Genomic DNA, 26,247 nt, shown 5'->3' with positions numbered 1-26,247 from the left:
GGTTTTCTAAAGAGGAAACTTAAGATTTACTGTTCCTCCCAAAGTAAAAGAAAAGGCTTAATTAGCTTGGTCAGACCTAAACTGGAATACGCTTCTCCAATATGGAATCCTTTACAAAAGACTACAAGTTAAGCAGATAGAACAGATACAAAGAAAACGCAGCAAGATGGGTATTGAATAGACCGTATAACCCACACAATCCTTCTAGGGTAGGACTGAAACTAATAAATAAATTACAATGGGCCCAGTCTTCAACAACGTAGAGTTTGGGCAGATTGACTCTCATGTATAAAGTAGTTAACTACTTAATAGCTGTACCAGTATCGTACCACCCCCCTAATTGCCACAGTTCGTTTTAAACCCGAAGATCATAGTATGAAAATTCATCCCAATCCAATCTAGGAATCAACGTTTAATCAACAACTCATTTTTCCCAAGAACTGTTAATACCTGGAATATTATACCAGATTCTTGTGTACTTCTGAGAGCCTGGAGGGTTTAAATCTTCCATCCAGCTCGTTCCAGTCGTACCATCATATGTTTAAAATGGTCAACATCTTGTAAAGTGTTAAATTTACATGTTGGTCAAATGACTTTTTAAGGTTGTAGTGTGGAACATCAGTTTGTCAATGGGACGGTTGTGATACAATTGTGTAAAAATAGTTTTAAAAATTTATGTCGGAACACGCCACTCTACACCGATGTACAGTCTTCACCTCCTCGACGTCGATGCCTACTTCGTGGATTTTGTCGAGAAAACCCGTTGAAGTTGAAGTTGAAGAAGAGTTGTCTATTGTAACCGTGCGCACGGTGCGGTTAGCTCAATAGGTCGGGCGTTGGAATGTGAATCGGGCGACCGCGTTTAAATTCCAAAACGGTGCAGGTCACTTTCGTTGTGATTATGAAAATGAGTATGAAATCCTTTCTTCGGTAATTTCCACTGTTGTTCTGCTGTTATATATATACATGTATGTAGATGTACTGTAGATCAAGTACAAAATGTATATAGATCTACATGTATATAGGTACATATATGATTGCATTTAGAAATGTGTTGATTTTCAGACAATATAAATACAATGATGTCTTACAAGAAAGAACTAAACTAATTATAGAAATTTGGTTTTTAACTGACAATGTTGCTTCATCAGAAAATGACCATTTTGAGAATAAAATCTTGAAATGCATAAGTTCGGAATGTTTTGAGGTCGAAATATCTGAAAGACCGAAACGTATTGGGATCGAAACGTCTAAAAATAAAGTCACATGACAGAGATATGGGCATGGATTCTGAAGTAATTGTGATATATCTGAATTTGAAACTTAAATATTTCTTAAAACCAGCATATGCTTCTTTAAATCTTTATTGAGTGAAAAATTAGCAAGATCGTCCAGAGAGTATGCCCACAAATCATATATTGTACAAATGTTCGGATAGGAGGTCATATTCGGATACGATTAAAAAACGCACACAAAATTGCCTTTAATAGTGCATTTAATGAGGGTGGGTGGATGGTGAAGTGTTCACCATTAAATGATACACTTTAAGTATTTCACATAGACAAATAAATGTGCAGATCCAGTATAATTTAATTTGGCATAAAAGAGTTTGTAGGCCTAGTGCATATTGCAAAGAAGGGATTGACATTTACTATGTACAGCGTCTTTTCTAAGACGCACAATTGTTGGATTCAAGCAATTTTCAAAGAATCCATACATTGTTTAAACATGTCGAAAATCCAGCATCTACATTAATCAGGCTGGTGAAAATGATAGTCCAACTAATTAGACTTGTCAAAGAGACACCGAGATAATTTTGGACGGGCGCTGTCTTTTTTTCCAAGTCCAACCACGAACTGCATTTTTATGCACGGACGCTTCCCAATTAGAAGTTGTTGGGAGCGAAAACTAGAAAAGTTTCAAAGAAACGGTATACATTACCTGAACGAGAATCGTTTTTTATGCAAGGTTCCAAATTATCATACTTCAAAGTCGAACAGAAGTCTAAATATTCCACTTTAATTTTTTAATCGTTGAATGTTATTGAAAGCGGCCATATTGGAAAGCGGTGTCATGGTAAAATCCATGGTGTAACACAGGTATCGGCGGCGATCGATTGTATTTGCCCAGCTTTATTATACAATTTGTTTTTGTTATTCATATGAATTATTGCAGGAATAACTCTTTTATTCACACACAAATATTTCAGCATTAAAAAGAGAATGTGAAAAGAAAATTCTGATAACCTTACTTACAAATTAAATAGTTTATGATGTCAGATCATACTGCATTTAAGTCAAATTAGATATTATTAAGTTGGATTTTTTAACATCTGTGATCATTAGGTGAAATTTCTGAACTACCTTTTTATTTTATAACCCTGCCATGATTTCCCACATACGAAAATACAATGTAATTGTAGGTACATCTTAATGAATTATAATTATACTATACATGATGAAGCAAAGAAGAATTTCAATTTATATTACACTCCATATCAATTTCTAGTTCATTATCTTTAAAAGAAATTGAGGACGGTTGTGAAGGGGAAGAAGTTCAAAACAACCAAAAATAACTTTAAAATTCCGAAAAAAAATCTTAAAATTTCAAACTATAAAATGGAATTTCAGACAGTCCTCAGTAAAATACAATAGGGCCCGTAAGTCTCGTTTACTTTCACTTTCGATTTACCACTTCCGGGTACATCGGCAGACTTATTTACCGTTACGCATATAGGTAACCCGAAGAACTCGAGGGATATAGAAGTTAAATTTGTTTCGGTCCTCTTCAGATTTGAAGGAATGGATAGCACGGGTCAAAAAATGCAGGTAGGTCAATTATCTGACGGAAAAATGAGGGATTTATAGAGTTTAATAAAACTATTTTATTTTCGGATAGTGACAATTGTTTCGGATGTTTTGTCAAGGTAGTGAATTCTAGTTGTTTAGCTTTTAGTATTGTTTTAAAACTACTGATGTGAGACATTAATTCAAATTCCATTTTAACTTATTGAAATAAACAATGGAGAAACACTTTAATTCTAGTTTATATTAAAGTTATACAGAATTCGGACATTGCACAGTAATTCGGATATTTTTTCCCTTCCATTTTATTCTTGTTCCTTTTTCAATTATATATACATGTTAATATGGTACCTAGCAAATTATGATTGAATTAAAAAATATAATATTTGATTAAACCATTTCAGATGTATAGACAAGGAGGTATATGACAAGTATAGAATATACAGAACTTTGTTCAATATGGACCATAAATCAACTGTTTGCACTGCCTATGAACGTGAAATATCTATACATCAAAGGTAAATACATGTAAAATAACTGATTAATTTTTAGTTGAGATCGGAAAGATAAACAATTATCAAAATATATTATTATAATTTAATAACTTTTGGATTTCACTGCATGATAATTGATTAGTAAATAAAACATTAAAAATAGTCATGCTTGACATTCAAGATCAATATTTTTGACTGTTATATATTATGTGTTGTTGTTTATCTTTAATGTTTATTTACTTCAAATATGAAATTTTTCTGTCAATCATGACCAGCTTATTAAATGTAATGTAAATATCATTACTAGTGTCTTTCACTTGTAACAACATATTTATTGATTTTTCATTCTGCAGATAAAAAGGGAAAAGAGGAAGGAGGATTTGTCCATGAAGACCTTTATTGCAACTACCATCTCCCAGTTCCTTAATTTGAGAATGATATCAGAGAACACACAGTTACAGTGAAATATTAGTTTCATATAAGCCACTGAGAATAGTCAAATGTACTTTCCTGAAGAAGATGAATGACATCCAGCACAAAAATCTTAATGTATAAAGAGTATGATTTTATGGTGTTTGACACTATGATCTTGTTAACATGTTAATGTCACAATGATAGAAACAGAGTAAAATATCCATATTTCATTGCAGTTTTAAGTATTAAAACTAGATACTCTATATATACCAAAGCTGATAACATATCAGAGATAAGGTTTTTTCATGGAATCACAGTATAGCCATGTGACATTTTTGACATTAAATGACTATGAAGTAAAGATTAGCAGAAATATTATATATCATCTACTACTAATATTGTGAGGTAATCATTGATAAGCTCACAAATTTGCAATCAAAGCTTTGATATATATGCTAAGCAGTGCACTATAAATTGTGTAAAAATAAAGTTTATTAAACTTATGAACTGTTTTTTGTTTCTACTATTTGGCATATATTTATAGCAGTGCTTGATCATAGAGTTCGTCTGCAAAATAAGTGTCACTGTGTACTTTAATTCTCTAACAGCAATGGCTAGATTGCTTGAATATGCAAGCATTGACTATATTAAATACTATGCATGTCATTTGAATTTTGTCTGTCCTGAAATCTAAACAGACATTATCTAAATAATATTGATGAAAAAGTTCTTGACATCTCTTCAATGACTACATTTACACATATGTACATGGACAGAATTTAAAAGCATTGTGTGTTGTTGTTTTTGTTTTTTTTTGAAACATTGACAATTTTGAAACAGTTCCAATGGGTATATTAATGTATCAGTGATGTTATTGTTTTGTATCAAGTGCAAACCCTAAGTTTTGCATGTATTGTATAGATAATTCACTTTTGGTCAAATGTCAACAGGTTCAATAATTATAAAACAGGTAATTTGAAACCCAAAGAAGAATATGGTATGTAATAACTACGCCTCTGATACTAAAATCTTCAAGGAATGCAGAATTGCAAGTCTTCTCCAATTAAGAATAGAGACTTGGGCTTACAAGGGCTAGCAAGCTAGTGTTTTGCTACAGAATACTCAACACAGATGAATTGCATTAATATTGTTTACTCTGGTATTACTACCTGCCATGTACAATGCAAATCATGGCTTTTCTAAGAGCAGTGAAAGGCTATAACTGGAAGGAATTTTACACATCTTGCCTCAGAAACAAGTTTTTCTTTGAGATGATTTTTATGATATTTAAATAATGGTTACATTACATTACATTACTTTTACAATTGCAGTGATCATGGTGATAATATGAATTGAAACTCAATCTTGATAGAAACATTTTAATGCTGAACATTTATCTTTTTATCATTCCTGTTAATTTACAAGTCTATTTATAACAAATTTATCTTAACTGTTTTGAAACTATATGATGCCTGGTTGAAACTGTTTTGGGCAGCCATTTGCAGAAGATAAATTATCTTTGAATAATTAAGTTAATACAAAGTTACAAATGACAGGTTATTTATTTCTAATAAAGACAGGTTATTTATTTCTAACAAAGACAGATATTTTGTTTAACATTTTTACACTGACATATATCTTTGAAGTCTCTTCAACCTTAGTTTTTATTAGAATACAAACATTCAGTCAGACAGTTAACACAAGACATGGAGCTTTAAGAAGCTTTAATTCAGTCAAAATCTGTAATGGACTGCCATTTTCTACCACTGTGTACTCCAAGACTGTGTATGGACATTTCCTTTCAACTATGCCTGGTGGTATCACTATTTGATTTCTAATCTGATGGTGAACACTCCAAAATAAATCAAGAGCCATGACAAGTACTCAAGATCCAACCATGAAATCACATACCTGTATATAAAGAAAATTTATCATGAGTTGAAAGCAATAATAATTGGTCAGCTATAGATTTCAATCATTTTCATACTGTCATGAATAGAAAATAATGCTGAAAAGGAAGAAACACTTCTTGGTGTCCTAGTTTTTGTAGATTTGCTTTGAAAACTGATCTTTAAAAAATGTGATAGTGACTAAGTTCTTTTAACCATTTACTAAACATGATTTAACTAAAAAATATGACCCATTTACTTGAGAAAAATACTTTAAACAGTATTTAACATGAATTAACTACATATGGCATACTGTTTGTTTATTTAGCTACACTGTAATTATTTACAAAAACGAGAACATTATATGTTATACAATAATATTTATTTTTCATTAATGTAGTTTAAGTAGCTTTAAGTATATATTTCTTACCAAAACGATTTTACAGCAGAGCATGCATGTGTATTTACAATTGATACTGACGTCTTTCATCTCACCACTGTCCTCAGTCAAAATATCTACAGGAGCAAAATATTTCATTGAATTTTATGACAATTTAAATTGGTTATATACAGCTTGACTGTTTGTGCTTTATAAAGATAATAATTATAAATAAATAATATTTTCAGTTGGAAGAGAATATATTCAACTAAAACACACTGATAATCATATTGTAACGTTTATCCGAAATATGCGCTGTCCGAAATTTCTAAACATTACATACTTCTGAGAGATAATCACGTAGCGCTATAGAAAATTGATAAAATCAAATTCACCAGTCTGGTGTCAGATGCGAATGATGTTGTATCAAGAAACAAATTTATTAGATTTACATGGAAATGAAAATATTTCAACATTTATTAGGATAAACTGAATTTGAAATGACACACCCACCTGAAGATTATACGAAGTTGTCTTTCATTGATACTTGTTCACAAGATGAAACCATTTGCATTTCGTTACAAAACAAAAAACTCTGCCAATTTCCACATATCATTTGCTTTTCCATGTAAGTTTTACTTTCCCACCGGCATACAAGTATTACCCAATATAGATAAGCAATGTTGTTGATATTTGTTTGTACCCGGAAGTGCAAAATATCGTGAAATCTCGCAAGTCACATGACGAGACTTACATACCCTATTGTCGCACAGATTTGACGGGGTTTATGATAAAAACACAGCAAGAGGAAATTTAGTGACCGTTATTTAGACGTTGAATAGCATAACAATGTAAGACAGATGGGAGAAATGTTAGAACGACTGTCGCAAAAGGACACCAAAACCTCTGATACCCATTAAAAATTCCATGTTGTCTAGTTCCCGTTGAACGGCACCTCGAATGTGTCACATTGAAAGTTCCATGATTACCGCCGTATTATGTACACATTTGTGGATGTTGATTAAAAGTTTCAACATTATTATGTTTAAGTGGTCAATTCTGTTTAAACCGGCGAAAGGGAGCACTTGCACCTACCAGAACCGTCTTTGGCACTCCTGTGTATTTATGTTTCAATTTTGCAGTTTCAGGCGTTTTTGGTGGGGTTTTTTTTTTCGAGGGTGGATACATGAATGTGGATAAGTTTTTTCTGTTTCTTTACATTTCTTTGCTTGCTTGCCGAACCTTGTATTGATAATCAATATCTGTTTGTTACGGTTCGGTATACATGTATACAATATGATAAACAAGATGAACAAGGAAAGGCGGCGTTCAATGAACGCAACTCCCACACGACCCAGGAACATGAACCATTGGCAAGGAGCCCAGGATGATTCTAAATTAAAACGGGACAGGGCGCAAGGGAGAGCACGGTCAGGCTTATCACTAAAATGTAACTGAGAAGGAAATCAAAGAAAATAAATAAATGAATGATTAATAGGACCACTAAGTTAACGAGCACAGGGGAAGGGGATAGGAAATTCGGGGAGGGGGCGAAATAAAGAAATAAAACTAGGGGCAAAGGGAAGATACTTACCAAAGACGAGAAAACAACAAGGGACACAAACAAAAGTGTCACCAAAACAGTATGAAACAGGACCACTAAGTTAACAGGCACAGGGGAAGGGGATAGGAAATTCGGGGGAGGGGGGCGAAATAAAGAAATAAAACTAGGGGCAAAGGGAAGATACTTACCATAGACGAGAAAACAACAAGGGACACAAACAAAAGTGTCACCAAAACAGTATGAAACAACAAGACATACACCTTATACATTTATAAGTCTTAATCTGTTCATTTGAAAAATCTGATCTTCTCAATGACTTTTTTTTAATATCCTATATAAAAAGATTTATTTCAATTAAAATATGTGACCCTTCCTTTATAGTTACACAGCATATGGCTGGATCACAATAAAGTTCCTTTTTAGTAAATTAATAAAGTATGTCAAGAAGACATTTAACTTGATCAATAGGTTTAATATGGTATTATACATCGGCAATCGGTGAAAAAGAGCTCTTGAAATATTATTTGTACAAATACTGAATAATTTGAAGTGTATTTCAAATAGTTTCCTTCAATATTTCTTTTACGTTCTTAATTGTCATATAAATATGCATGTATAAATAAAGTCAGTATTTTATCCGAGAGTGACATTTGGCATTCATTAGCAGTAAACAAGAAGGCAAACCACCAATTGTACATGTATTAAAATATTTAAAAAATATTAAACAACAGGACCATTGCATTTTAGGTTTAATACAATGATACTTTTCAATAGTATTCAATAATGCACACATTTATTAAAAAATTATGAATAGATTTATTTCCCCCGATATTTTGTTTAATTTAATCTTCATGCGTAACCCACACTTACCTGCTAGACACACTGGTAGCTACTACCAGCTTTCACGGAATCGATTTTTTACGATGACGTCATAACATGTCCGCCGAAGATAGAGTAGACAGTACAAATTTGAAATAAATCGCTTGTATGCGTTAAGACAGGTACAATCTAATATTTTTTCTAGGAGAAGTTAGTACTAAAATTTATATTCTATTGATCTTTAGAGGTAATTGAAGTTACTTTTAGGTTTAAGCAGTAAAAATCAGTCCAAACTATCGATAGTGTTACCGGTAGATTTTCCGTGCGTAAAAATGACAGTTAAAATTAGGCGTAACGGTTTGACAGTAAGAAAAAAAAAGTCTGTAAAATGGGTCAAACCGTTCACGCCAAATTAATTAGGCTAGTGAAAATGACTGATCGGGCTTATGCCAGAAAAAAATCATTTTTCTAGAAAAATAATAAAGATATTTCTTTGAACTTTGTTTGTTTATTGAGAATAATATTTGAAATAAACAGGTATAAAAATATTTGGCTAATGTCACTTTTGTGAGAATTATTTCCCTTTTTCATGTTTTTATAACACAAAATTTTTGAAGTCCTTAAAAAATTTGTTACATCTGGGACCAAAGATAAGTTAAGGTCCCTGGTTACATGTACATATGCAAAGTTTAAAAAAATAGGTTAAATAACTTCTTTATGCTCTAATTCATTGTGCCAACACCTTTCAGCATTCATTTCATTCAGTTTTCAGAGAAAACTTCAAAGTATAATGTTCAGTACAAAATATAAATACCAGAAACAGAATATTTAATCCAAATATATAGAATAAAGGGGGTATGGATGGATACCGAAAATAAGCTATTTTCGCGAAAATAAGATCGCGGCTACGAAAATAAGATTTATTTTTGAAATATTTCATTTATCTGCTTAAATAATTATGTCAGCTATGTATTTATGCATTCATTGAATTTGAATGATTTTACACCAAATTAAAATTTCAGAACAAAAAAGAATATTTTAAAAAATGAAGTTTTGGCCGAAAATACTATCGTAAGAAAATAGCTCAAATTGCCGCATAAAGCGAAAATAAGATCGGGTCTACGAAAATAAGATTTGTTTTTGATATAATGTATTAAAAAAGTATTTTTGTTTTTAATAATTGATTTGTATGAATGAAATAAAGTGAAGTTTGAGCCGAATATACCATCATATGAAATATTTTCAATTGGATCTTAATTATTTTCGTGCATATATATTTAGTATTTTCATACATATATTATTTTCATACAGGTATTATTTACTAACAGGTCTTATTTTCGTATAAAACTTATTTCCGTATGTACATAATTTTCATACTTACAGATCTTATTTTCGTAGAGTACAGTATAGATTTTATTTTCGTACATATTCTATTATACAGTACAGTAGATCTTATATTTGTAGTCGTTGTTTCTGGTTATTTTCGCACTAGTTAATTCTAGCTTTTATTTTGATACTTTTTCACCACAACCTTTTCTTGTCTTATAAGAGAAGATTCAATTCTTACAATCTTATTTGCAATTAATAAAATTTTATGAGTTACCGGTATGATCTTATTTTCATACTATCTTGGGTTATTTTCACATGCCTTCATTCTATACTACGGTATTTTGGATATTTACCATATTTACCGAACAAACGTGTAATATTTCATTACAAAATATTTCATTCTTTATTATTTCATTTACAAATCATTTAATCGCAACAAAAATACGTTTTTAATACATTTAAGAAATTTTAATTTGGTGTAAAATCATTCAAATTCAATGAATGCATAAATACATAACTGACATAATTATTTAAGCAGATAAATGAATTATTTCAAAAATAAATCTTATTTTCGTAGACCCGATCTTATTTTTGCTTCACACGGCGATTTGAGCTATTTTCGTACGTAATGTATGTATTTTCGGCTCAAACTGCACTTTTTAAGATTTTTTTTGGTTCTGAAATTTTATTTTGCTGTAAAATCATCCAAAGAATGCATAAATATATAACTAACATCATCATTTAAACAGATAAATGGACTATTTAAAAAATAAATCTTATTTTCATAGCCGCGATCTTATTGTCGCGAAAATAGCTTATTTTCGGTATCCATCTATACCGGAATAAAGGTACTGGCGCAATAATCTTGAGCAAAATGAAATTGTTGGACACATCTCGATCTTAATAGAATTTTACATTACAACATTTTTATGAACTTCAAACATTTTGTTTCCAGAAAATGGGATAAAGGGAAATAATTCAAAGAAACTAAAAAAAACCCCAAAATATTGTTATTTTGATTTGTATCATACATAATTAACCAGGTTTTTAACCAGGTTTTCCGAAGGAAAAAACTGGTTATTAGATTGAGGTATGTCGGCGGTCGGGCGGACGGGCGGGCGGGCGTAAACAATTTCTTCTGTGCGCAACTCCTCCTACATTTCTCAACGGATTTTGACCAAACTTTCACAGAAGCTTTGTCATCAAGTGCCCTGGCGCATATTGTCAGGGTTTTGCGATTAGATAATATTTGACCTAATTATGGCCCTTTGTTTTTTTTCCTTATATAAAATATATAGTGAACAATTTCTTCTGTGCGCAACTCCTCCTACATTTCTCAACGGATTTTGACCAAACTTTCTCAGAAGCTTTGTCATCAAGTGCCCTGACACATATTGCCAGGGTTTTGCAATTGGTATATATTTGACCTAATTATGGCCCTTTGTTTTTTTTCCTTATATAGAATATATAGTGAACAATTTCTTCTGTGCGCAACTCCTCCTACATTTCTCAACGGATTTTGACCAAACTTTCTTAGAAGCTTTGTTATCAAGTGCCTGCCACATATTGTCGGGGTTTTGTGATTGGATAATATTTGATCGAATTATGGCCCTTTGTATATTTTTTCCTTATACAGAATATACAGAGAACAATTTCTTCTGTGCTCAACTCCTCCTACATTTCTCAACGGATTTTGACCAAACTTTCTTAGAAGCTTTGTTTTCAAGTGCCTGGCACATATTGTCGGGGTTTTGTGATTGGATAATATTTGCCCGAATTATGGCCCTTTGTATATTTTTTCCTTATACAGAATATATAGTGAACAATTTCTACAGTGCGCAACTTCTCCTACATTTCTCAATGGATTTTGTTCAAACTTTCACAGAAGCTTTGTCATCAAGTGCCCTGGCGCTCACTAAATTCCCATGTTTCTTCCAAGACATCATTCAAGTATTTTTTTAAAATTGTGAACATACTTTTCTTGATATCGCACAAAACACCACACGCCAATATTGTTGACAAAAGAAAATGACAAGAGACGCAAAAATGCAAAAATTAAGCAAAAATAAAGTACTGTTTACCTTTCTAAAATATTTGGGAAAAAAAGGCGAATAGACAACATAAAATTTCTCAATCATTTTTGTTTGAGGAATATTAACCCTTTACCACATATATACGCGAAACAACGCACTTTCGACCATCTCCCCCTTTTTAGGCCTCAAATAGTGAAAAAATGGTCCTATTTGGGCCCCAAACATAAGCTTTCGTTTGAGAAATGTTGTTTAAAAAATTGAGCACTTTTTCGGCGCCGCCCCCCATCCAAAAGATACATCAGGGGGTTGCCAGAAGGGGGATGTGCCCCCTTTCTGTTAGGGGGGTTTGAAGGGGGCGGAGTCCCCCTCATCGCCAAGAAAATTTTGGACTTGTGAGAGGCTAAAAATGACCCCAGGTCAATCATAATGTAACGTTTTACCAACGATGAAAAGCCTTTGACTCTATCTCAATCCCTTGAGCAGTTGCAGCACTTTGAAATAAATTTTGATGGAAAAAATCGAGGCAAAATGGTGATTTTTGGCAATTTTGAGATGTCCCCTCGTTGCCATGGTAACAGGAAATTTAAGACTGAGCATGTCGTTACAAAGGCAATGGTCTAGTCAACATTTGTGCCAAGTTTGATTAGTATTGAAGCATTTTTCATAGTTTCATAGCAGTTTGAACTTGTAACAGGAGGCTTTTCAGTGAAAACGGCCATTTTTCACAATATGCTCATGGGGGAAAGGGTTAAAAAAGCCATAATTCCTCCTAAAAGTTCAATTAAAAACAAATGCCCCTTCATGACAAAGCTTCTGTGAAATATTTTGCTGAAAACCTGGTTGCATCGCATTGCGATGTTCCTTGTTTCTTAATAAACTAAACAAATTAGAAAGAAACATGTTAATTATTTTACTAGAAATATGATTTTTGATGTATTAAGACCGATAGGGCATTTTCACCAGCCTATTAAAGAACTTTTTAAAAAGTGTAAAATTACCAGTAGACATCCCCTTTGTGGCTGAGAGGTTGCTTTTAAGGGTTGAGGCATCAGAATGGCGGCGCCGTTTATCCTTGTGTTGATCTTAAGAGATGACTATTTGGGTTTCAATTACTGGAGTATATATATATACAATGTATGCATATTTAAGGTGGTTTTGACCCCTGCCCAGGTGTTGCTTTATGTTTGTAACTCCTGAGGTTAGCCAAAATCACCTCTCCTGTTTCGGCACCATATGACCTAAATTGTTGGTGCACTGAAAATCTAAACAAACCAGTAGACCTGTTAGTTTCCATTTACAACAGTATTTATTATTTTTGTTCAAAGAATACCAACAGTTAAACATTTGGGTGTTGATTAAATTGTTTCGGAAATTGCAGAGGAAAGAATAATATATTTCTTTTTTAAACCTGGCAAGTTTTTCATAGAGATCATGAGTCTAAATATTGCTGCTCTTTAATTAGTATTTGTATTTCACTATGGAACTGTATGTTTATATCAAAATCATAGAGGAAATTCACATACTTGCCAAATCTCAGGGGTTGGGGTCATGTCCCCATATGCTCACCCTTCCCTCTTTGGATCAGCATATGAATGCATCAGTGCATTACCAATTTGAATATAACATTCATTGGTGCATACTTATTCTTTTCCTTTTTGCTCAGTGCACATTATTCAATGGATGTTTGTTTTAAGTTGTTACTGATCAATGTTACATTTTATTAATTGATGAGTTTTTTTTCCATATCAGGACACAAAAGTTGAACAGGCTTGTCAAGCTGGTGAAGAATTCTCAAAGCTGTATTATGACACATTTGATAAAAAACGACATGTAAGTATACAGTTGTTTTTTCAAAATCTACAATATCACATATAACATTGGAATAACAATTAAAGTAAAAATCTAGAATACTAACTTATACCTGTTTTTATAATTAATACAAATCTGTTAAATCTACATAGAATGCAAAGATCATTTGTACACAAAATACATAGACATGTAGGTATACATGTGTAAATGCTGTAGGAAGTAATACATGTCAGTGATTTTTCTCGCTTAATTGGGAAGAGGCCTTAGCCCTTTGATTTGGGGAAAAATTATCGCTAAAATTGCTAATTTGGGAAGAAAAAAGCAGGTTTAAGTTCAGATTTTTGGGAAAACTGCATGATTTTAAAGAAAATTTCAATTGGGAAGAGGCCCTTTTTCGGAGTCTGTTATATAAGTAGGAAAATCACTGCATGTACATGTTCTTACTTTAACTATGAAATCATTATCTTTATTATCTGTAGTGGTAACAATTTTTGGTTCTATTTCTTCGAGACCAGCATTTCAAACCAAATGGACAAGAATATTTGAAGTGTGTGGCAACTGATCTTAAGAATATTTGAAGTGTGTGGCAACTGATCTTATTAAATTTTCAGACTTTGCGGCAATTTGTGTATTGACAATGGAAGGTGCTGAGTGAAACGTCTGCAACAGTTCACTAGTGTACACAATGTTTTCTTACTGGAGATTCTAGATTTGAAGACAACAAAGGCATTTCATTGAAAAGATTATCCTGTCTTATTTGATCTCATTCATAATTTTATTCCTAATATAATGGCTTTTGTTGAATCAAAATCAGACAATGAATGTGCGAGAACAGATGATAATATCAGAACAAAGGACTTAGTTTCTAGTGGAATAAAGGACCTGCAGATTGATGATGATAGTATATGTATCAATGATGAGAATATATCTTCATCAGACAAGGATCAGGAAAGTTTAATAAAACAGTTTTATGATAGTTTGAAGGAGAAGGAAAATAGTGTTACATCAGTGACATCATTAGTTACTAAATCAGCTGTGAATGTGAATCATTTATTTACTGAACAGTTTATAGAATTACCTTTCAAAGGTTGGACAGCCTTACATTTTGTGTGTAAGAGAGATGGACAGTTTGGACATTCTCTTGTTAAGTGTCTTCTAGACCTCGGAGCTGATCCTAAAATACAAACTAATAAAGGGGAGTCTGCGTTACTCATTGCTTGTAAACATGGGCATTATAGGTGTGTAGAAATATTACTACAGCATGATAATACCTTGAAAGATATGCAGAATAATCAAGGGATAACTCCCCTTATGAAGGCAGTGTATAGGTCAGATACCTCATTTAGAGAGAAAAGCTACATGAAAACTATTGATTCTCTCATTATGGCAGGCTGTGATGTTAATCTAAGCCCACCATCAAATATGACTCCTTTACATGTTGTTGCAGGGAAATGGCGTAGTACTGATTTAGTGAAGAAATTGATACATCACGGTGCTGATGTGAACATAAATACTGAAAAAAGTAGTCCTTTAATGACAGCTCTTTGTAGACAGAAAGTTAATACAGATACTGTGATAGCTTTGATTGATTCTGGCGCTGATGTTAATTATAAAAATGACTACCACAAGTCAGTATTGCATGTTGCAGTGGCAAAAAGTGAAGATATTTGTGTGAAAAATTTGCTCAGTGCTGGTGCACTAGTGAATGTTCTAGATTTGGATGGCAATTCACCACTTTGGATAGCAGTGTCAGATAATAATGCTACTATCACAGAGATGTTACTGAAACATGGAGGTGATGTTAATTTTACCAATAGAGACTACAATATGTCATTGCTTTGTAAGGCTGCCTGTGATATTAATAATAAATTGTTCCGCCTTCTTCTAGATCATGATGCTGATGTTGATATAGCAACAAAACTAGGTGCACCACCGTTACATTATGCTGTAGACAATGGGGATATAGAGAAAGTGAAGCTTCTTCTAGCCAAGAACTGTGATTTACATGAATATTCCGCCTATAAAGATCTATACAATCCGATGAATGCATTACAAATAGCATTTACCCAAAATGATGAGCGGATGGTAAAGCTTCTAATGAGGGCAGGCTTTCCTGTAGACGAACTTCAGATAAAATTAAGATATCTACCTAAAAGAATGAGAGAAAACGAAGAATTGATTGAATGGATATACAATTTCTTTTATTCCCCCAAATCACTCCAGCATATATGTCGGCTGAGACTGAGGAATGCATATGGCAGAAACATAGTACATGTTGTGAAAACTCTTGTTGAAGAGAACATTATTCCACAGAGAGTTGCTGATACTATCTTACTGAAGGATCTTCTCAGTCATGAGAGGAATAACCAAGAGGCCCTGTTTGATTTATATGATGAATAATCAGATAATCATTAAAAATTGAAAACATTTTGTTCATTGGAAAAATATCAGTAAAATGTACAATGCCAGTAACAATCAAAACATATGTGAAACTACAAAGAAAGTAAAAGAGACAGATGTCAATAATATGCAATGTCTAGGAGTGGAACATTAACAAATGGCATATTATTGTAGCTGACTTATTCTATATTTTTATGAATATGCTATTCTGGTTGTTTCATAAGATTTGGACAGGACCTGACACAAAAAAATAGTAAAAATAATGATATAATTTTATAAAATGATGACATAGCCAGTTGTAAAACAGGCTGAAAAATATACAGGTGACAGACTATTCTTGTTTTCTGACATCAAAGTGAAACATTGTATCAATATCTGTAGATTCAATTTTCTTTAACAGTTTTTTTGCATATTTTAGAATTCCTATTATGTGAAAATATACAGAGATTTCCATATAGCTAGATATTTTTTGCTAGAAATTATTATTTGGATTTGTATGTAAGGGAATTTCCACAGCGAGGTTGTGAAATTGTAAGAGGGAAAATATCTCCATTGTATTCAGTAACTGGATTTTTGTTTATGATAAGTTACATGTAGTTAGTAAAAACTATGTTTATTCTCAAATTATTCTGTATGCGGGTGTTTTGGTATTTTTAATTTTTTTATCAAGAAATATTAATATCCAAGATTTTTAGTTTATGTAATGTAGTAAAGTACATGTATACGATAATGAATCAGGAATAGTATGCTATCAGTTTAGGTATATACATTTATAAATAGATATTTTGTTTTGTTTCTGTTGTTATGTCATTTTTATCACTTTTAACTCTTTGTTAGTAATGTCACTTTAAGTCATAATTATGATATAAATAGAGAATACATTCTATTACATAAATGTGCTATTTTAATCACTTGCATCATTTAAGTAAAGTTGCATCTCACAAACCAGTGATAGGGAATACAGTTTAATGCAATTAGGGAACAATACAATCCAACAGAACAGAACATTCATGTAATTTCCTCTTTGTTAATTCTTACAGGCTCTTATTTTACTATCAAACACTGAGAATAGTAGAGCATATTGTCCTGTTGTCAGCTTTTGTTTTGTTTGCCTATGATAGTGAGTTTTTTCATATACATAGTTCTGTGAAACTGAAATGTTCTTGAAAATGAATTCAGTTGCTTAAGAACAACTGAGAAATTTAGTTTTTCTAAGTTTATGAAATTTGTTTAGAAGTTTTTCTGAAGTATTTAAGGCTGCCTTTATCTGCTCAATAAATATGTGATATTGCAATAGATTTTTAACTGATTTATGCATTAAACTGTTATTTATAAATACAGTATGCAGTGATTTATAAATATGCATGTATGATTGATAGTGATTTATAAATAAATTATACTTCAATAAATAAACGTCAGATACCCACCGTTTATTAACATGTAACAATACTGATAAATGTTAATGGTTCGGCCTTGGGTATCCGACGATGATTATACTGTGCTTTTTTAACCAGGTTTTCCGAAGGAAAAAACTGGTTATTAGATTGAGGTATGTCGGCGGGCGGGCGGGCGGCGGCGGGCGGACGGGCGGGCGGGCGTAAACAATTTCTTCTGTGCGCAACTCCTCCTACATTTCTCAACGGATTTTGACCAAACTTTCACAGAAGCTTTGTCATCAAGTGCCCTGGCGCATATTGTCGGGGTTTTGCGATTAGATAATATTTGACCTAATTATGGCCCTTTGTTTTTTTTTCCTTATATAAAATATATAGTGAACAATTTCTTCTGTGCGCCAACTCCTCCTACATTTCTCAACGGATTTTGACCTAACTTTCTCAGAAGCTTTGTCATCAAGTGCCCTGTCACATATTGCCAGGGTTTTGCAATTGGTATATATTTGACCTAATTATGGCCTTTGTTTTTTTTCCTTATATAGAATATATAGTGAACAATTTCTTCTGTGCGCAACTCCTCCTACATTTCTCAACGGATTTTGACCTAACTTTCTTAGAAAGCTTTGTTATCAAGTGCCTGGCACATATTGTCGGGGTTTTGTGATTGGATAATTTTTGACTGAATTATGGCCCTTTGTATATTTTTCCTTATACAGAATATATAGAGAACAATTTCTTCTGTGCTCAACTCCTCCTACATTTCTCAACGGATTTTGACCAAACTTTCTTAGAAGCTTTGTTATCAAGTGCCTGGCACATATTGTCGGGGTTTTGTGATTGGATAATATTTGACCGAATTATTGCCCTTTGTATATTTTTTCCTTATACATGCAGAATATATAGTGAACAATTTCTACAGTGCGCAACTTCTCCTACATTTCTCAACGGATTTTGACCTAACTTTCTCAGAAGCTTTGTCATCAAGTGCCCTGTCACATATTGCCAGGGTTTTGCAATTGGTATATATTTGACCTAATTATGGCCCTTTGTTTTTTTTCCTTATATAGAATATATAGTGAACAATTTCTTCTGTGCGCAACTCCTCCTACATTTCTCAACTGATTTTGACCTAACTTTCTTAGAAGCTTTGTTATCAAGTGCCTGGCACATATTGTCGGGGTTTTGTGATTGGATAATTTTTGACTGAATTATGGCCCTTTGTATATTTTTTCCTTATACAGAATATATAGAGAACAATTTCTTCTGTGCTCAACTCCTCCTACATTTCTCAACGGATTTTGACCTAACTTTCTTAGAAGCTTTGTTATCAAGTGCCTGGCACATATTGTCGGGGTTTTGTGATTGGATAATATTTGACCGAATTATTGCCCTTTGTATATTTTTTCCTTATACAGAATATATAGTGAACAATTTCTACAGTGCGCAACTTCTCCTACATTTCTCAATGGATTTTGACCAAACTTTCACAGAAGCTTTGTCATCAAGTGCCCTGGCGCTCACTAAATTCCCATGTTTCTTCTAAGACATCATTCAAGTATTTTTTTTAAAATTGTGAACATACTTTTCTTGATATCGCACAAAACACCACACGCCAATATTGTTGACGAAAGAAAATGACAAGAGACGCAAAAATGCAAAAATTAAGCAAAAATAAAGTACTGTTTACCTTTCTAAAATATTTGGGAAAAAAAGGCGAATAGACAACATAAAATTTCTCAATCATTTTTGTTTGAGGAATATTAAAAAAGCCATAATTCCTCCTGAAAGTTCAATTAAAAACAAATTCCCCTTCATGACAGGGCTTCTGTGAAATATTTTGCTGAAAACCTGGTTGCATCGCATTGCGATGTTCTTGTTAATACATTATACAATGATATATAAATATACTCATACACAAAAGAAACTGTGCAAAGGGTTTAGATTAATTTTGTCAGTATTTTTCCAACTGAAAATTCTTTATGTTGATACCCAACAACAGCCAAAAAAAAAAAATAAAACTGTTTCAACTTTTGTGAAATAAAGAACTGTTTAACCCATTACTTCATGAGCATTTTGTGAAAAATGGCTGTTTTCATTGAAAAGTCTCCCGTTACAAGTTCAAATTGCTATAATACTATAAAAACTGCTTCAACACTAATCAACCTTTGCACAAATGTTGACTGGACCATTGCCCTCGCAAAAACATGCTCAGGCTTATAATTTTCTGTTACCATGGCAACGAGGGGGCATCTCAAAATTGCCAAAAATCACTATTTTGCGTTGATTTTTTCCATCAAAATTGATTTCAAAGTGCTGCAACTTCTCAATGGATTGAGATAGAGTCAAATGCTTATCAGCGTTGCTTACACATTACGTTATGATCAATCTGGGGTCATTTATAGCCTCTCACAAGTCCACAATTTTCTTGGCGATGAGGGGGACTCCGCCCCCCTTCAAACCCCCCAAACAGAAGGGGGCACATCCCCCTTCTGGCAACCCCCTGATGTATCTTTTGGTTGGGGGGCCGCGCCGAAAAAGAGGTCACTTTTTTTAACAACATTTCTCAAACAAAAACAAGTGTTTGGGGCCTAAATAAGGCATTTTTTCATCATTTGAGACAACAAAAAGGGGGGGGGGTGAAAAAGGCGTTAAAAGGCGTGTATATGAAGTAATGGGTTAATAATAATTTTGAATAATTTTTCCCAATTTACAAATGTATACTATGGGCCTTCTCCCAAAGTAGCTGGGATTGGCCCTGCATTTTAGCTTACCATAAAGCAACAATTATGTAACAAACTGAACTGGAGTGATTCTTGAATTGTCCGTATCAAAGTTGTTCAAATGGTTCCAGTGCGGTGAATAAGTAGGTCACAGGACCAAAAAAGCATTTAAAACATGCAAATTTCAAAAATCTTTTTGTCTGAAAGTACAAGGCCCAGAGCTTTTCATTTATGGTGTAAAGGTTAATCATGACTAGTAGAAGATCCCTGTTGATGTTAAGGTCAGTGGCCTTTACCTCTAAAACTTTGTCAAACTTTAAGCCATAGAGTATGCTATACCATTCTATCCTCAGGGGAGCTTTTTGAGATCAATGGCCCCTTTGTTTAGCTAATTCTATTACCTAGAAAAGGACATACATGTATCTCAAAAAAAAGTTCCTTTTGAGAAATGTTCATGGAATAAACATGGTAAGGGTCAAAATAAGAAATAGACACAAACTGTGTTAATGGTCATTGTCATTGATAAAGAGTATGCATTAGTAATAATATCTGTCATATGTTGCGGTTTGGACCGGAATAGTCCGTCCCGAAGGGACCCGCCCATGGGCGGGTTCCCGAGGGACGGATATTCCGATCCGAACCGCAAACATATGTTAGATATTTTTTCTTGCATATTCTGCCATATTATTTCATATTTAAAATGGTTTACACCAATATGATATATGTTCATGAAAATTAAAGTCATTTCATCCATAACTATTTTCTTACAATAGCGTATGAACTTACAACTTAAATAATAACGCGAAATAACGTCATCCTAAGCACATATTTTTCTTCTAAAACGACCTCATTTTATCGCGGTTCATTCATAAAGTGCGCTAAAATGACGTTGTTTGGCATGCGACTCATCTGGCACCCCCCATGCCAGATGAAATTTCCGGCATGGGTAAAACTCGCCGAAACGCCAGTCTGCTATGCAAGAAAATATTATCCTGTCTTACATGGCACTGTCTCCCTGTAGTAGTGGTGGATTTAGCATGTCTTGAACACATCATTTATAAATGATGTTAGTAACATAAGGTCTGCCAGTTCATAGGTGATCACAAATTAACCCAGTTTATTGAATCTTTGAACAAAGATTGTTTACTTTATTTCTTCGGCATTGTTTACTTTGTTTCTTCGGCATTGTTTACTTTATTTCTTCGGCATTGTTTACTTTGTTTCTTCGGCATTGTTTACTTTGTTTCTTCGGCATTGTTTACTTTGTTTCTTCGGCATTGTTTACTTTGTTTCTTCGGCATTGTTTACTTTGTTTCTTCGGCATTGTTTACTTTGTTTCTTCGGCATTGTTTACTTTGTTTCTTCGGCATTGTTTACTTTGTTTCTTCGGCATTGTTTACTTTGTTTCTTCGGCATTGTTTACTTTGTTTCTTCGGCATTGTTTACTTTGTTTCTTCGGCATTAAAATACCTATGTTACAACATCACCTCTTCTGAGCATTATCAGTGCTTCAATACGCTGACATTTAAATAGTCATTGTAAGCTTTAGAAAAATCAAATGTTTTGTGTTTTTCTTTCTCTTATTGACTAATTTTATAACCATGTTAACATTTATCTATTGATTTTGAATGGCTTAGATGGTTTTCATCAATATATCTATAGTAATGCAAAAACAAAACATGCAAAGTTTCGTGCGTTCGAGTATACATTATACTGTGATTTAAATACATGTATACTGTTAATTTACTGTAAATTTTCTCTGCTTAATTATTTATTCAGGAATAAACTGTATATTTAAAGCTAAAGTCCTTTGTTGTTAAAAATTCCACAAATTTTAACTTGAGCCATTTATATATTTTATTTTATTGTTTGGATATGGTAAACTAAGTTAATATCAGAATAGTCAATACCCAGCAAAGAAATATCTTTATACTGTTTCTGTTAGTGGGTTGGACATGTTTCTGTTTTATAATATAGGTATTTAAGATATAAATAATAATATAATGATTAACTCAGTTGACACAGTTATTATAATAGAAGACAATAGTTACCTGTATCAGAAGTAAGAATCAGATATTTCTACCCCAAAATTGGGGAGAACTTGTCCCATTATTGGTAGACATTAAAGGATTATTATCATCAATTTATTACATTATTAAAATATTAAAGGCACATTATGCCTTGGAAACAAATATTTTTTTCCTCTTTAAGAAAGAGCAAAGCTGAATTTTATAACTTAGTTAATGTTTATTAGGCATATTAGATGCTTATCACCTACAGAAATAGAAACATATGAGATTTGGTTCATCATTAATGTAGTAAAATGTAAACAAAATAGTATTTTGACTTCCATATAAAATAAATATAACTGTACTAATTGCCAAAAAGCTACAGCAACAAAAGATGGTTTCTGGGGGGATTTGACAAATGAATAACTTTTTTTGGAAACTATATCAGGGCAATATAAATAAAAAGCTTGTTAGAAAAAGAAAAATAAAAAGCATTTTCTGGGGATTAATGGGCCTTTTAAGATAGCTGATATTTCACAGAGTTTGGCTAGAACATGTAAGTTCATGTTTAAGACAATTCCGTCGTTAATGAATTTAGTCATGTATATTCATTCCATTTAAATGACTTGCAGAACCTGCATGTATATGTTTTAATAGTTGATAGAATCACTGTGCAGTATGTAACATCTGTATGATATTCATTAAAGCTGCATGCCTCCAGATGAGATCAGATATTTCAAGAAAATCAAACTTAAGATTTTGATAAAAGTAAAGAGATTCAAGTAATTATTTACATGATTTGTGGGATTAATTACAGATCTTGCAGTATTTATCACAATATTTCTACTGCATGACTAACACAGTAAGAAGTATTTTTGCATATTTTGACCTTTCTTTCTTGTAATAGATGTGGATTGTAAGTGCTGTTTGCATTGTTTAGATTATTTTCCTTGTTCACTCCACATATAAATTTTACTTCTAAAAACATTTTTCAAAAATTTTTCATGAAATTATTAGCATTAAATCTGGAGGCATTTTGCTTTTAAACCTGCATCATTACCCATAGTGATTATGTCTGTACAGGGGAAAAGGTTGTATCATTTTGTTCTTGAGTTACTGGCAAAAACGTAAAATTAAAAAAGGCAGGGTGTAGATTCATTTTGACCATTGCTTTTATGAATTGTCAATTTCAAAACTTAACTAATGAATAGTTTTATAAAAGCCATGATTTTTTTCCTATTAGGGAAAATTCCATTTCTGTTCATTGTAAGAAGTAGTGTCCCAAATTTGTATCTTATATTATTGTTTCTTGTTATTGTATACAATTTACAATTATACATGAAATGAAATTGTAAGGTGCTGTTTGGGATACCCTTGACCCTTCAGCATCATATGCCAAGGAAAATAATAAAAAAAGAATCTATGATTTTTCTATACCAATATATTGATTTACTATTTGCCCGGGTTAACTTTCACTGTAAAACAAAATTAGCCATATGTTTCACTGATGTTTCAGTTACTAACTAAGTTATACCAAGACTCTGGGGAGGCAACATGGAATGGAAATAATTTGAAAGGGAAAGAAGCAATACTGAAATTCTTCACGGATTTACCAACATCAGAACATAAAGTAGAGTCTTTAGACTGCCACCCATTGTCAGGTAATGTAAGCAATTTTTTATCTAACTAGCTCAGGGTGAGCTATTATTATCATATAATATCTGTTGTCTGCCCTGTACTTCATTTGTTTATACTTTAGTGGTCACATCTTTGCCTCAATTGTTACCAAACTTGTCTCAATAATTATTTGAATGAGTTTAAAAAAATCGGTACTCCAATGAGTTTGAAAATGGTTAATCTTGAATTAAAAACAAGACCACATGACCCAAAAATAGAAAAAATCTTCTTAACACTCTGGAGATAATGTATTTTCAGCCCAAATATTGTAACTTGTTAAAAAGGTTTGGATAATTTCTAGCTCAATTTTTAATATGGGTCATCTGGTGTCAAAAGCTATATCACACAGCCCAAGTTAACACTTGATGTTACATTTTCTGCAGGAAAATCCTAGAAATTTATCAGAAAGGTTGTGTTATAATTTCTAGGTCAAAGTCAGATATAGGTTATTTTGGGTCACACTCTAGTGGAAACATTTCAACAAATCATTTAGTAGGGGAAAGAAATTTGAACAAATTTGCCTGCTGTAATTTGACATTAGAAGTTCTGCATGGTTTATTTTTTGAAAATATGAATGATTATTAGACTTACAAATGTATATGAATGAGGTTTTCTAGACCAGGATTTCAAACATCAACAATCTGAAGGTTATGTCCCAACTTGTAGAAATTTATCCTTTCAGGTTTTCCATTTATTGGAAGAGGTCCAGATCACTATCAATTGTAAAGACTATGGCCCACAGTGAAAAATAACCCAAAAACTCTCTCTGAAAGCATTCCCCATCAAAAGTTTTATCCTTTAACCCCCAACCAGAAACAAGGTTGGGAAAATTTATAAAAGTGACAATTTCAAGAATTTCAAAGACAAGGTCCTGGGTAATGATGTTTTACATTTAAAATAACAATTAAGTTTTTAAATAAAGGGTAAAATGGTGGTCTAATGTACAAAACTGAATTGTTGGGATATAGAAATATGAACAGGGAAAAGGAAACAAGTTTTGATGTATCAAAGAATATTGAAAGGCAAGGAAAGAAAGGAACAATAAATGCTGCAACGAATCATGAAATATGACCACATTTTATGAACATTTGTTAAAGATATGATAAAAGTTTGTAATGACTGTTAATAAATATGTTGAATGTTTTCTGACAATAGTAGGAAGAAAACATGCAAACTTCATTGTACTGAATTTTACATGCATAAATCTATTTATTTTAAAAACATATTAATGGTGATAAAAGATGTGAATAAAGTGTTAATTTTGCAACTTACATAAGATGTGTACTTTCTGTGTTTGGAAGTGTCTGATGAAGAAAATAAAGTCTAAGTAAAAAATATATGATATGCTTGTGTTAATATTTCCTCTATATTTTTTATTGTTCATTAGAGAACATATTTGCTGAAATATTTGCTATTGTAATTGTTAATTATCCAGTCACTATCCAGGATTTCTATAAACAACATCTTTTGTCTTACTACTTGTTACATGCAGATTTGTGTAGTGGATCTCTTCCATCTTTAAAAACATCCTGCAGTTATATAAATGGTTCCAAGTTGATGCTTCTCCTCCCATTCTACTATGCTAAGAGCTTAGATATTTTTAAAATTTGAAAATCCTGGTTGCCGAAAAAGGTGGTTTCCAGTCAATAACTAGTCCAGGGCTAGGAATGAGATATTGTAACAAATCTTGGTAGCTAGTCTAGGCTTGATATTGCTTTTGGGTCTCATAGTGGTCATGGTCAAGGTCACTGTAGTTAGAAATGGTTTCTAGTCAACAACTAGAGTTAAGAATGAGATATTTTATCAAACTAGCAAGCGTATGTGGAGCACTGGCTTAGAATTACTTTAGAATTACCTTAGGATCAAAGTCAATGGTATTAAAGGTTTGAAAAAATGTATTTTGGCCGATAACTAGAGTAAACAATTAGATATTGTAATTTAACTTGGTTTATAGAAAGTTTATGTAGAGATCTCACTTTAGGGTCACTGTCACTAAAACTAAAAAGAGGGGGCATCCGTGGCCCAGTGGTTATGGTCGTTTACTTCAAACAAATTACCCCTCACCGATGTGCAAGTGTGGGTTCTAATCCTGACAAGGACTTTGGACAATTTTATGTTAGGAAGCTACAGAATGTCTGCACTCCTGCTCGAGAACCTGTTCGTGCCTGAAATAATGCACAGAGGGGCACCTGAGGTCTTCCTCTACCGTTAAAGTCGGAAAGTCGCCATATGACCTATACCGTAAAACCCAAACAAAAATATTAGAAAAATTGTTTTCAGGTTGATAAATGGTTATGAATGAGATATTGTAATCAAACGTACATGTAGTTAATAGCTAGCTTGCATTGGCATCGCGTTTTGAATCTGTTGGGGTCAAGGTCACTGTTGATAAAATAGAAAAAAAGGTTTCTGGGCGATATCTAGTTCAAAATGGATTTTACTATCAAACTTGGTATATTACAAACTCACCTGAAAACCTTGCTAAGGATTACTTTTTTGGTCCTTAGGGTCAT

General features: G+C 32.7%; 2 protein-coding genes and 2 long non-coding RNA genes across 5 annotated transcripts; 3 read left to right on the top strand and 1 right to left on the bottom strand.

The window, feature by feature from the left end:
• Positions 1 to 1,154: 1,154 nt before the first annotated feature.
• LOC132752151 (NTF2-related export protein 2-like) lies at positions 1,155 to 24,297 on the top strand. Of its 2 annotated transcripts, none has more exons than XM_060742442.1 (3): positions 1,155 to 1,295; positions 13,475 to 13,555; positions 23,574 to 24,272. In XM_060742442.1, exons 1-3 carry the CDS (start codon positions 1,278 to 1,280, stop codon positions 23,745 to 23,747), a joined length of 273 nt encoding a protein of 90 aa, XP_060598425.1. In that variant the 5' UTR covers positions 1,155 to 1,277; the 3' UTR covers positions 23,748 to 24,272. The 2 variants fall into 2 exon arrangements, with proteins under 2 accessions (XP_060598425.1, XP_060598426.1); XM_060742443.1 differs by lacking the exon at positions 1,155 to 1,295 and adding an exon at positions 1,313 to 1,504 and having other exon boundaries at positions 23,574 to 24,297.
• On the top strand, positions 2,645 to 4,215 carry LOC132752153 (uncharacterized). Its single transcript, XR_009628770.1, has 3 exons — positions 2,645 to 2,828; positions 3,209 to 3,322; positions 3,652 to 4,215. It is a non-coding gene; the product is annotated as an uncharacterized LOC132752153 (long non-coding RNA).
• On the bottom strand, positions 5,256 to 6,770 carry LOC132752152 (uncharacterized). Its single transcript, XR_009628769.1, has 3 exons — positions 6,494 to 6,770; positions 6,032 to 6,117; positions 5,256 to 5,623 (listed from the first exon to the last, which is right to left on the bottom strand). It is a non-coding gene; the product is annotated as an uncharacterized LOC132752152 (long non-coding RNA).
• LOC132752150 (ankyrin-1-like) lies at positions 14,184 to 17,438 on the top strand. Its single transcript, XM_060742441.1, has one exon. It carries the CDS (start codon positions 14,324 to 14,326, stop codon positions 15,932 to 15,934), a length of 1,611 nt encoding a protein of 536 aa, XP_060598424.1. The 5' UTR covers positions 14,184 to 14,323; the 3' UTR covers positions 15,935 to 17,438.
• Positions 24,298 to 26,247: the final 1,950 nt, after the last annotated feature.

The sequence above is a fragment of the Ruditapes philippinarum genome, unplaced genomic scaffold (genome assembly GCF_026571515.1).
Source record: "Ruditapes philippinarum isolate M1 unplaced genomic scaffold, ASM2657151v2 ctg4799_1_1_1_1, whole genome shotgun sequence".
Taxonomy (NCBI): Eukaryota; Metazoa; Mollusca; class Bivalvia; order Venerida; family Veneridae; genus Ruditapes; species Ruditapes philippinarum.
The sequence above is the reverse complement of the archived record's forward strand: the minus strand, read 5'-3'. Positions and strand labels throughout refer to the sequence as shown.